We start from the raw sequence: 12950 nt of genomic DNA, 5'->3' as shown, positions 1-12950 counted from the left end.
TGCTAACGTGGCAAGACCCTGGGCCATAAATGGACCATCAGAGTCACAGAATTATCTGCTGCTCTTCCTCTGAAAAACTTTGCTTTTTGTAATAGAGAAATCGCGGCTGGCTAAAATGAACGTCTTAGAGAACATGCTGAAGATGAACGGCAGGACAGTCATTTTCTTATACTGTGATCTCTGTGCACACAACAGTTTGTTCAGGGTCCTCAGGCTAGTTCCCTTCGCCCTGTCAGTGACCCTGCCTGCCTGGTCTCCGTCCTGACCCGGCGATTTTCACACCTTGGACTACCGCCGCCCTTTGAGGGATGCTACTGAGCATGCGCCAATCTTCACAATGTAGGGGGCGCGTTCCCGCTTAACGAGCGAGCTAATTGGCTCGTTTCAATGAAGGGCGTGGCTTTCTCCCTAAATAGGCAGCATGTTACGTGACACAAGCTATCCAATTTTCATTTTCAAGCCATGAGTGTCTCTTCTGTTATAACGTCTCTGATAAAAGCAAGCAGACGCTACTGCAACTCTTAGCTTGGTCGTCAGACTAGTTACTAAAGGTAGTCAAAAGAAGCTCTGGACTCCAGAGACAAATTTTATCTGCTCCTTCGACCAGAGAAGAGGAGCCGAACCGAGGTAAGCTAACTCTATGTGTGGCATCTAACGCAGCTGATTAGCTTTTAGCTTGTTGTGGTGGGTTAATTCTGTTGTTTATTACTTTGAAAACACAGTTACGTTGTGACAGTGTTGTGACAACCTGTTGTTTTGGTGCCTGCAAAGTGACGTTATCTGACAACATTGTGACAACATGTTGGCAACGTTGTCAGTACGTTGTCACAACCTTCTCTCATAAGTTCTGTTATGTTGATGGAATTTTGCTAAGTTGCCTACAGTCATAATACTGTATGACAAAATGACTGAATAATGAGGTTGTGACAACCTTGTTCAGACAACGTAAACAACACTACCTTTTGACGTTTTAGCAACGTTGTTTGAAAGCAAACAACACAAAGACAACATTGTGTGTTTGCTGGGTAGTTTATCCACTGTAATGATGATTTAAAGACACTTACTATAGTTATAGGGCTGCAGTAAGATATTTTGACTTCCTTCTGCACTCACCAGCTTAAAAAGTGCTTCAGAAAATGACATCCTAAAGTAATTGTAAAGTTACTCCAGAAAGGAAGGTCTTACTCTAAAGACAGCGACAGCAGCTGTAGTAAATTGTTTATTTTTGACCTGCTTGTTGTCCTATTAATAGTACAAATTCCTGTCCATTTTGAATCATCTCAGCTAAGGAAACAAAACCACTGCTGCAAGCGTTTGGAGAAAAACAGCTGGATTTATTTGGCTCCACCACTACTGTCACATAAAACATGTTTGAAATGAAGTGTCTTGAGCCACACTCGATAACAATGCAAAGAAGCTTTCCAGGAGAGGAATAAAAAAAAATCTGTCATATAAAATAAAGTAAAACGCATGTAAAGAGAGAGAGAGAGAGAGAGAGAGAGAGAGAGAGAGTGATTGTGAAGTGATGTGTCATAAATCCACGTTTCTTCAGAAAGAAAAAGTGAAAGAGGAAAGTGATGTAGGACTAAGAACACATCCATAAAGCTTGATTCTGCTAAATGATCAGATCCATAACATACTACACCACTGTGTTATGCATCATTTACTATAACACAATCAACATATCACTATAAATGCATTAATTTATCGCATTCCAATGTGTGTTTGTTTCAGGTTTAAAAAAAAAAAACGGCTTCTTTCTCTTTGGAGTTGTAGGATATAACTTTAACACAGAAATGCTGTAACACAGGATAAGTAACTTCTTAAAGAAACAAATAAAAAATGTGAATAAAAGATCAGACAAAAAATCCTGGACAATTCAAAAGTAATAGTTTATGAAAAAGTGGAATTTTCAAAACATTTTGACACTTTTAAACAAAACAATAACAAAAAAAAAAAACTTCATACAGCACCAATGATGAAAGTACAGAAAATAGTTTATGCAAATATAAAAAGAAAATGAGTTTAAAAGATGCATTTGTCTCTCATGCACTTGAAATGAAATGACTTAAGTAACAGTTTGAAGTGTAAAAACAATAAATGGAGACACGCTTTAATACATATCAGATTTAAGAAAATATTTAATTAATGGTGGCTTGATAACGAAAGCCTGAAAAACAAATGTCAAAATTCTAGTCTATATGTATTAACTCTGAGCCTCGTTCATGCCCATACCATACTTTATTAAAAACGGAGGAATCACCAGTGCCAATGTAAAAGTGATTAAAATATTCTTATAACTTACAATAAATGTGTGTAACTGACATTGATTCGCATTTGTATACTGAATATTGTTCACATATCATTACATACAAGAGAAGTATAAATTGCACTTTTTTTGTCAAATGAGCAAATATTTAACTGCACACGCATTGTCCACTATACATATATTAATCTACATTCAATGTAACAAGGATTATGGAGGTGGCGGGGCTATATTACATCTAGTGTGTGGTATATTCTCGCTTATCAATCCAGTTTTGATGTGAAGAGTAAGAGCGTGACCAGAACGGCTGTCTAACACAATTAACTGTGATTTAAGTGGCCTAATGTTAAAGTAAACTGTGGAGTATGGGGTAATGTGACAATGTTAAAGAGTGGAGTTTGGACAAAAAAAAGCATCCTTAAAATGCTCATCCTTGAAATGCTCATCCTTGAAATGCTCATCCTTGAAATGCTCATCCTTAAAATGCTCATCCTTAAAATGCTCATCCTTAAAATGCTCATCCTTAATGCTCATCCTTAAAATGCTCATCCTTAGCTGGCATTACTTTTAAGCGCAGAACTCTACCAAACATGTACAATACTGAAAGGTATGAAGACCTTCAAAGCTACCCCAAATTACAATACAAGGAATGCCTCTTTTGACAGCAATATGCTTAAGTATAAAATTAACGCTGCATTACTTAAAAGTATAAAAGCAAATGCAGATTTTTCGGTTAATACAAACTGTATTTACAAAAAAAACAAAAACAACCACACTGCCTCATTGCTGCTTCAGAAAATGAAATGCCCAAAAGAGCCCCCACAAAGCTATTCCAATAAACAATCTTTCTGCTCAGTCAAAGGCAGTTCAGGCTGAGATGAAGCTCTCAGGTTTGTGGACTGAGTCTGGAGAAATGTTTCTGTCCATAGTCTCACTCCACCTTTTCAAAAGGTACATGTAGTTTAAACGACTGAAATGTCACCAGAAGGCTAATACTAAATGACCAGGTTGTTCCAATGGCTCTGGAATGTCACAGCACTCCCTGTTATCTGCTGCACATAACATTGCTGGTAGACAGTGTTAATTTGGACAAAGAAGCTTTCTATGCTGTTTTTTGTGTTTGATAGGAAATATTTACATGAGCCTACATGGCACACAATGTAAAATGGTTTGAAGCAAAGAATAAAGAACCAGAAGCACCTTCTGCAATGGAATTTGGAGAGACATTATCATTACTGCTAGCTTCAGCACAGAGGCGTGCATTCCTTGATAGGCAAAACGACCCTGTAAGCAACTCCGACTTCTGTTTGAAGCCATGAAAAGAATATAGCACTTCAAAAACAAAAACTTCTATTTCAGTGCCCTCAACTGTTCCTACAGTATGCATTACAGTCGTTGCAGTTTTGTACTCCATTATCAAACATTATTTCCACAAGTCAAAGCACTCAATGTAAAGTTTTACAGTAAGGGAATGAATGATAAGAGGCTTGAGGCACCAAAGGCTATAGTAAAATAAAAGAAATCAAATAATCAACAGAAGTAAAAAAAAAAGTCTTCCAAGAAATGTAATCCTGTTGTTCTCAGTAGATCTGTAGCCTCTTGCTAGAGCCTGTAGCATTTCTAATGGTTGTAGAAAACTCCGCCCACTTGCCACGCCCACTCCAAGGAATCGTGAGGTCCAAGCAAGTGCATTTGGGCCGATCTGTCCACTTTAGTCATGATTGTACTGAAGACCAGTGCAGCAGCTGCTCCTTATTTCTGCTCACTCTATGAACAAAGTCCACTGGTGGTCACTCACCAGATGAGTCACCCAAGTGAAATACAGAGACGCTGCAAAGGCCAGGTCAGGAACTGACCTCTTTACAACAACACAAACCAACAATCGCTTTTTCTACCTCCAGATAAATCACTTTTCAGGCCACCAGCCAAGGTGTGACTCCCTTTAGAAGATGACAAAAAAAGCAAAGTAAAACTTTAGGGACGAAAATTTGTTACAATGTGGGGGAGGGGGGAGGGACAAAAAAAAAACAAAAAAAACGAAAGCCAGTTAGTGTTTTGCAGAAGCCGTACCATTATTGACCACACCGCCAGGTGAAATGTATACACATTCATGCTTATTTTGGCTTGTGGAGACAGTCTTTAGTCTTTTAAGCTTGGTAGTACAGCATGATGATAAGTGATCAGTTTTCAGATATCTACAGCTAGCTTCCAATGTTGCCAACGAGTCCTCATCTTGTCATCGCCTCCTTCTCCTCCACACCCCGTTAGTCCATTTCGGTAGCCAATCTTATTCCGAGGACCATGCACAGCGCTGTCCTCATGTGCAAGAGTTTATTAGCTGGTGAAGTTTATGATCTCCACTATTACTTATGTGAATGTGACACACACTGCCATGACCGCACAAGGGTGAGTGGAAGCAGCTGTGTGTGAGTCTGATGAGATTTGTGTTTTTCCTTCAATGTACACACACATTTATATTCATATTCATTTATATTTATATTCTTTTCCACAATTAAAAAAAACTATAAATACAAAAATGAAGCATTATTTACAAATTCCATGCGGTTTGAGTTAGACTGATCACTGTAAGAGAAACATAAATGGGTACTGTAAGACACAAGATACAGATACAAAGAGAGGTTCACAACTAACACCATAAAAAGCATTAGCTACCACACAGTGTTACTTGGTGTGCATGTTGAATGTAAACCTCATGCAGGATGTCATACCACTTTTGAGGTGTTTGAAAACAGTATTTTAACATCTAGACAACATCTAATTTTACTTACCTTTTGCCAGCAGCCAGGCATTGGTAGTCCATCTGGACCCTGTTGTGGAGGACAAGATAGTGAAAATGGAAAAGTTAGCACTTCTTTGATCAGACTATTTTAAACCAGTAGGGGACATTTATGGGTTATTCCATTTCACCATGGGCCTGACCTGGCATCTCGTTAGATGATTGGGGGGGGGTAGAGAATGAGATGAATATCAATACAAGAATACATCATATGTCAAAACAGTCCCTGAAGAAAATAAAGCTGAATTTAAAACAAAATTTGAGGATCCAGAGTTTTTGTATGTACTCGTAATACATTTCTTCATATTGTGATCGTTAATCAGATACTTCATGTTAACAAAACTAAATGAATAAATAAATAAATACATTTTCTGTACATGTTAATGAGACTAGTCCCTTTTGGGAACATCAAAGTAAAAAAAAATCCTCCAACATGGATTTCAGTTGTAAAGACATTATAAATTCAAATATTGCATGGAAAAAAACCAAATGTCCTAAAAATACTTGATGCAAGTGTAGAAATACATGATCCCTAAATTTTGCTAAAATAATTGGGAAAGCTCAGATAAAAAAACTACAAATTCCAAAAAATGAGCTCATTGAGGGAATTTAAACATTATGGTTGATTTAGTAAACTAGTTGATTTTAAGTTCAATATTATTCCTATGGTGTTGTTTTTCTGTTCCATCCTCAGTGAAATTATAAATTAAACACTCAAGATGTGTTTGAGGCAAACGTTACAAATTTATAAATAAAAAAAACTTTTGTAGCACAGTTTTAAAACGTAACAATGTTGCATAAGTTAAATAGCAGTTGCGCATGATTTTTTTTTTCCATGATGTGTCCTGCCAGGCGCCTGATAGGCTGGTATGGAATAACCCTTATATCTGTTAGTCTTTTCAGAGCACTTTTTAAAACATTACTTATTAATTAAAAGAAGCCCAAAAGACCCCAAAACATTGACTTGCAAATACGTCAAATGTTACGTTACTGAGTGTGATAATGAAGTCAGTCAAAGGTGCATGCGGTTTCACAAATAAAGCGTACAGTACGTTGATGAATTCATTCATGTCAAACCAAGCCATGAAAATGGTAAAATATGAGGTAGCTTATTTCCTCAGATATACAATAATTATGAATTTTAATTATATTGTGTATATAATTGTGAAAATGGACATGCACAAACAATGTTTGAAGTGTTTCATTCGAAAATGAAATCATATCCACATGAATTTTGATTTGCGTAGTTGGAAGTGGGTTTTACAAGAATCAAATCAAAAATCAAATCAAAGCACGTTTGTCACATCACATTCACACAGGTGGAAAGTGAGTGAAAATCTTAGGTGCGTAACCCCTTCATAGAATTTAAATACTAAGAAGGAAAAATAAATTCTAAAAGTTATATCCAAAATTATAAATTGATAAATGCCATTTTGGAATGAAACTCTTCATTTTTAAGAGATTGCACATTTGTGAACACCTCTATTCATGCAGATTTTGGAAATGCAAAAAATAAACATTTGGAATCCAAGTCAGAAGTCATGTTTAATAGTAAACTGGAACCCATAGATAAGAATGTAAAAAAAAAAAAAAAAAGTAGTACATACTACTAACAACTGTTTTAACAGATGCTCCAGTATAAATAGTGGGGTGAAATCTTTAATCATATTAATTTAAAAGACTGCGAGTTATTACTGGACACCAAGTAGTGATTTCAAAAAGAGTAAAACTACTTAAAATGATGACTGAGGAGCCAACGGTTGTATATGCTCTCAGTTCAGCCGTCAAGTGCCCAATTGGAACAGGTAGGGAATAAGTAGGATAGGAACAGATTAACAGACTAGAGGTGAAAGGGAAGACAGGAAGAGACCTGTAACATATAGCTTCATAGCATGGAAAACAGGTTAGTTAGTGTTGGTTATGGAACCAGGAAAGACATTCCAGCAAAATTAATTTACTTGAATTGTCACTTGGAAGTCTGAAGGAAGGAGTCAGATTAGAATTGACTGGGAGGTAAAACGTTAATGCTTAGGGAGTTGTTCTTGATGTTCTGTGTCTATAAGCTGCATAACTAATGAGATAATAAGTATAGTTTGCATATTCAGTTAGTAGGAAGTAGAAGGGTCATTACTGTCAGCTTAAGCTCTCTTGTGGTACTAAATGACAGCTTGTGAAAGCAAGTTAGAGGAATACTTCAGCTTTTTTAAATCTAATCTCTATCTGCCTCATCTGTTGTGTATGATTTACCATGTTCATTTTGATGTGTTTCTTTGTATTAAGTAAAAGAGCAGAAATCAGCCTCCTTCAGTGGGCAGATGTGGAAACTGTTTCTTGTCTGTTATAGAACAGGTCTTCTGTTCTTTTCTAAGAACAGGTTGTTATTGTCCATGGTTATCGATAGATGCTGCAGGTAGAAATTACATTGAATCTGGTGAGATGGATTTGCAGGACAGGTGTCCGGTGGCTGGGCAATGGAGCAGTTTACCCATTCATAAGCCATGCATGGATGTTTGAATGTAGGCTGGCAGCCGGGCACTGTGCCATGACTGCATGTGGTGGGGGGATGGAGACTGGCGACATGCACAGGAGAGGATAGGAAAAGACGATACTGTACCAATTGGCACGGGGCATCCAACCCATCCAGACCAGGCTGACCTGGCTCGCCCTTTTCACCCTTAAAGCCCCGGAAACCCTGTCATAAAAATGGAACTGGGAGTGTTACTGGGATAGAGGCTGCAGGCGCCCTTCCGGCCTCTCATTGTGAGGGCACGGCACAGGGCAGAGAGGAGTGACCTGGCTGGTGACTGGCAACCGCCAACCACAACTGCATTTACATCTCAAATGTGGAAGAAGGCATTTTGCTTAACTGAATATTGTGGTACATGATATGAAAAGCAAGACACCACCAGGGATTACAGCACCCAGTGCTTTCAGATGGTGAATTGTTGGGTAGATTTGGGTTGCCAGATTGTCCAATGGGTCACTCCTCCCTGAGGGATCCGCTGTCTTACATCACGGGGAGGTTTCCAACACTCAGCTGGAACATACCAATGGGCAAGGTGCATCTAATCCTGGGGCACCCTGTTCTCCTTTCTCCCCCTTAGGCCCTTTTTTGCCCTTCTTTCCCTTCTCCCCCTGTGGACACAATGGTGTGATCAGCTGGAGAATTTTTTTCATGACAGTAAATGAGCATATTTTTAAACCAGTGAAGGTGACAATCTAGTTTTTTCATGTATGTGATTTACTCTGTCCTTTGCTTTTCTCTGAAGGACTGCTGTTGAAAAGTGAAGAATCAAACAATAGTACATGGACAGTAAATGAAGCACATTTACAATGAGGGGAAACAAGTGTTCAGGCACTTTTATTTTTATTTAATATTCTTCCAGTCTGTATATTGACTGCATATGTACTAATAAAATAAAATGTTAGTTCATTTGCTCCTTTTTTAATCAGGAGCAACAAGCAGAAGCAGAGCCATGAAGTCCTTTACTCACCTGCATAATCACTCATTATGCAGTATCAGTTAATAAGTAATGTTTTCTGACTTGATGTGAAAGTCCCAGTACATCAAAACCGTATACTTTTTTTTCCATGTGAAAAAAATCATACTTGGTCCCCTTGATCAAAATCTGCTGCCGGCTGACCATGCTAAAAGGCAGTCGGTATTGGTCCCAAAAACAATGATTGGTTCGTCTAGTCTGGAGTTATTTTGTCTTTGTTTGGGGTCACGGTTTTGTTGAAATGTCCATCTTCTCCCCAGATTCAGTTTCTTGGATGCCGAGATTAAATTGTCCTCTAATTTGTTCTGGTGCATCACGCCATCCTTTTGATAAAGTGTAATGCCCAAAGACTGTTTGCAGAGTACTTCACTGCAGGTATGGTGTTGCTGAGATCATATGCAAAACCCTTCTTTGTCTGTAAATTTGACATGGATGTAGGTACTGGAAGTATATTAAATAACAAAAACAAAAGTGTGAATACATTTTCCCCTCATTATATGGAAAGGTTTAGATAAGCTTGTATAAAGGAAGTCACACACAATCAGTCCACATTGATCTCTGAAAGGGAACACTAGGACAACAGGGGATAATTAAAGAAGGGCTTTAAATCCAGTAAGGGGTAGGACAGGATCAGTTAGATGGGGACAGGATATAATCAAGAAGGAACAATGGAGTCTTGAACAGATGAAGGCAGAAGGAATGATAAGTCTTAGAGGGCACAAAGGAAGAGAAAGGGGAAAAACCCAGAAGTCCCAAAGAGAACTTTCACCCAATCTAGCGCTAAAATCACACAGTAAAAAACTGTATCCCTTTCGCAACATCCTTGGCAACACGTAAGGGGCGGCGTATCTCTGTCTAAACCTACATGGTTACAAAAGACTGTACAAAGAGAACATGGAAACTTACCTGCTCTATATCTCTATTTATGGATAGGGGGACAGTAATTATTCTGAACTCTACTTGTTTTGGCCTAAATGACAAAACTTAATGAAGAAAAGATGAATATGGAGACTGATTGACTCATGACTTAAATGCATGTGGCATTTGGCAGTTTTGAAAAACTCTAAGGGGACATGATGTTTAGATCACTGTGTAATTGTCTCTAAGGAAAGGAAGGGATACAGTTTTCTTGAAAATGAAGGGATGGACATAAAGCAGGCAGCGTACTGCATGCTTATACACAAGCAGCAGTAATCTAAACATGGCCTTCTCTACACATTGTCATGGAATTTGATGTGAGTGCAAAGGTTAGTTGACTAACCAAATTAGCCTTCAACCACATTAGACCATGAAAATCCATATTTTGTAATGTAGTTATAAAAGGTTGTATCACCCTATTGATGATTGTTTTGGTCAGCTTTGAGGAATGTGATGCTTGCTTTAATTAATATAATAAAATGTCCATTTAACGATATTGGTAAATTCAAGCCTGCAGAAAAGGAAATGTGCAGTATAAAACTGATTAATTGATTTGAAAAAGTGATTTGAAATTACAGTGAGAAGCACAATTTTATGTAAGATTTCCTATTTGTTGTGGGCCAACTGGATAATTTCCATGACATTCTGAAAATGTGTAAAGTTGTCCAGTGTTAATCAGGTGATTAGAATCTTGGCTAAAGGTAGTTCAGCAGGGAAAGAGCAGCATGCATGGGAGAAGAAACTACATAAATGCAGGTTCATGTTTCAGCAGCAACTGCCTGCTGTCAATGGACTATCTCTGCAGTACTCTACAGACTAAATCAAATGTGATCTTTTTGGTTTTTCAAACTGGATTGAATGGTTATGGAGTGATAAAATGAAGTGCAAAACAAAATGTTGAGTGATGACAGTGTATTGTAATTTTGAAGGTGAATAGGAAAACAAGGTCATTGCCTTGTTAAAGTTTGATGTCTTTGAGTGGAGAATAACAGACATTGCATTGCAAACACAATTTACAATGTACAAAAATAATAATGTAGAATGTGTTCTAATATGCAAATTGTGACCAATATAGGCTCCTGTCCCTAAGATAAGCTTCTGTGGTCCATTGACACCAGATCATCTAATTAAGACGTTGTTGGAAAGGTTCCCTATGTAATGGTCACCTTTTCTCCTCTTTCCCCCACGTCGCCTTTCTCTCCCCTTAAGCCTGGTAACCCCTGCAAAATACAACTTCAGATAATTACACATGCCTACAGACCTAACTACTGAGGGCTGCGTATCTTCAGTGCTGGTACAAAACACAAGCAGAAACCCAAGGCACAGTAAACGACTTCTTAACAGAAGGCCGACTTGCTTTTTTTTTTTTTTTTTTCCTCAACTCACATCCAGCCCAGGTGTCCCAGCAGCACCCTGAGGGGAAAAATAGATTAAAATTAATAATTTCCTAAACATTTCCTGCGTGTTGGATTACCTTAAATAACCTACAGTTTTTAAAAGTTTAAAAAGTTTTTACTTTTATGAAATGGCCTGTTTCTTTTCACAGCAGGAGTACTTTACTGACAAATGAAATAAATTTGCTTACCGGTAGTCCATATGGTCCTCTTGGCCCAGGCTCACCTGTAGCACCTTTCTCACCCTGTGACAGATACATTTCCCATTAAAGTAACTAATAACATTACTGTTGAAAAAGCTCCCCTTTACATAGACAAACACCCCCCTCTGAATCTGTTTCTGCTGGACACATTTAATGTCATAATATCCATCTTGCATAACGTTTAGTTATTGGCAAAGTGACAACTATGCAGTTCCAAAGAAATGTATTAGGAAATTTATTATTATGTATTATGTGGCATGTGCCCGCCCCCTGGGCCTCAATGGCAGTTGCGAGGGCCTGCTGAATGGGGTGGGGCCAGAACACCAAGTGGTGACGAACCCCACTGAGGACGGCGGGGAGACAGCCACAAGTGGGTGCCCCCTGTTCCCCAGCTCGTCCACATGGATCAAACGTGAGGTGGAGTGGAGCGGCCTCACTGCAGAACAGGGGCCCTTGTGCCTCTTGTGTCCGGCACGTTCCCCTCCTCTTGCCGTCATTCACATCACTCTCGTCACTCTCATCCCTCGGCAGAGCTTGTTCTTTGCGCTCCGTCCCCCACCTACTTGCGGCTCTCTCCCTGCTGTCCTCGCTGGGGTTAGTCACCGCTAGGTGTTTGGGCCCTGCCTTCCGGCAGGCTCTCACAGCCACCAGTGGGGCCCATAGGTCAAGTGCACACTACAAGGTGAAAATGGACTGCTTTCTACTCATTGTTCACTTCCCTCATCTTCCTCCTCATGCTTGACACACCACAGGCAGTTTCACATTTTTTGTGAAAGTGAGAGGAAAAGTTACAATAGGGATAGATATAACAGGTGTAATAAATCACATTGTGGACAAAGGTCTAGACTTAGGCTGGTGTTTACAATTACTTTCATGAAATGTTTTCTTGTGAGGCTTTGTTTTACATTTTTTCAAAGGCTTGTCAAGCTTACTCTGTCTCCTTTAGGACCAGCAGGGCCAGGGGCACCAATTGGGCCATCCATACCCTACAAGCAGAAGTGCAGAAGTCATTGTATTAATTACTTAAATCTTTTACACAATTACTGAGGACAAAGATGGTACCGTGTATCTGCCCGGTCCACTGGCCAGAGAGTATACAAAGCTTCAGCATAATTCTCCAAAACTGTGCTGAGGGTAATTATACACTTTCTTGGTTGATCCAAACTGGCCGCATGGACTTCACATTTGCATATATCAACCACAAAGCAATGTACTCATGCATATGTCAACCACAAAGGAACAGTGATAATGATGAATGGCAATATGTTAATAGATGAGTGAGTGTTAATTCTATGTTAATTTCACACTCATCAGCAGACAGACAGCGATCTGGAGTGGCCTTTAGGCCTTTTTTTAAAGAAATGTCTTTAATTGAACAATAATATTTGAAATAGTTGTATTTTTGTTGTCCCCCACCAAAATACTTTGCTGCTCAAGTAATTTTTATGGCCCAGTTTGGATTTCATAAAGCTATGGAGAGATGTTGACTGGGGGATGAAGCTCGTTCATGTGAGACTCACCCTTAATCCCGGCTTGCCGTCCAAGCCAGACGCTCCCTGTGCATTTATGAAAGTATGAGTGACATGAAGAGGGGGATTAGTACATAATGAACACAGTGAGACGGACAAAATAAAATGTCAACTGAGTTGTTAACACTGAGTCAGAAAAGAAATAAATGGACACAACACAATCATGTAAAGGACAGGACAGCAGGCAGGATGGATGGCAAGAGAGAAAACTGAGATGTGACCATTAGATGGATGCTTCAGCCACAAAGGGAATTTACAGTCTTCTCCTTAGAGTCCTAGTTGTGCAAAATTGCCTTAAAAATGCTTTCTAGTACAGATTTCTGATTATCTGTACTAGAAATCT

The 12950-nt window shown here is 38.9% G+C and overlaps 1 protein-coding gene across 4 annotated transcripts in view; it reads right to left on the bottom strand.

Moving 5' to 3' along the window:
* Nucleotides 1-1313: 1313 nt before the first annotated feature.
* Nucleotides 1314-12950, bottom strand: part of LOC108436216 (collagen alpha-1(XXV) chain) — a 218122-nt gene continuing 206485 nt past the window's right edge. Inside the window, exons 31-38 of one of the 4 annotated variants that reach the window (XM_017712568.2) lie at nt 12599-12634; nt 12011-12064; nt 11067-11120; nt 10868-10894; nt 10648-10701; nt 7678-7755; nt 5056-5094; nt 1314-4849 (exon numbers count right to left, since the gene is read on the bottom strand). In XM_017712568.2, coding sequence (XP_017568057.1) covers nt 4847-4849; nt 5056-5094; nt 7678-7755; nt 10648-10701; nt 10868-10894; nt 11067-11120; nt 12011-12064; nt 12599-12634 — 345 coding nt within the window. In that variant the 3' untranslated portion in view covers nt 1314-4846. The remainder of the gene's footprint in view (nt 4850-5055; nt 5095-7677; nt 7756-10647; nt 10702-10867; nt 10895-11066; nt 11121-12010; nt 12065-12598; nt 12635-12950) is intronic. The other 3 variants (XM_037545797.1, XM_037545804.1, XM_037545803.1) reach the window with 3 other exon arrangements.

This window comes from Pygocentrus nattereri, chromosome 2 (genome assembly GCF_015220715.1).
Source record: "Pygocentrus nattereri isolate fPygNat1 chromosome 2, fPygNat1.pri, whole genome shotgun sequence".
Lineage (NCBI taxonomy): Eukaryota > Metazoa > Chordata > Actinopteri > Characiformes > Serrasalmidae > Pygocentrus > Pygocentrus nattereri.
The sequence above is the reverse complement of the archived record's forward strand: the minus strand, read 5'-3'. Positions and strand labels throughout refer to the sequence as shown.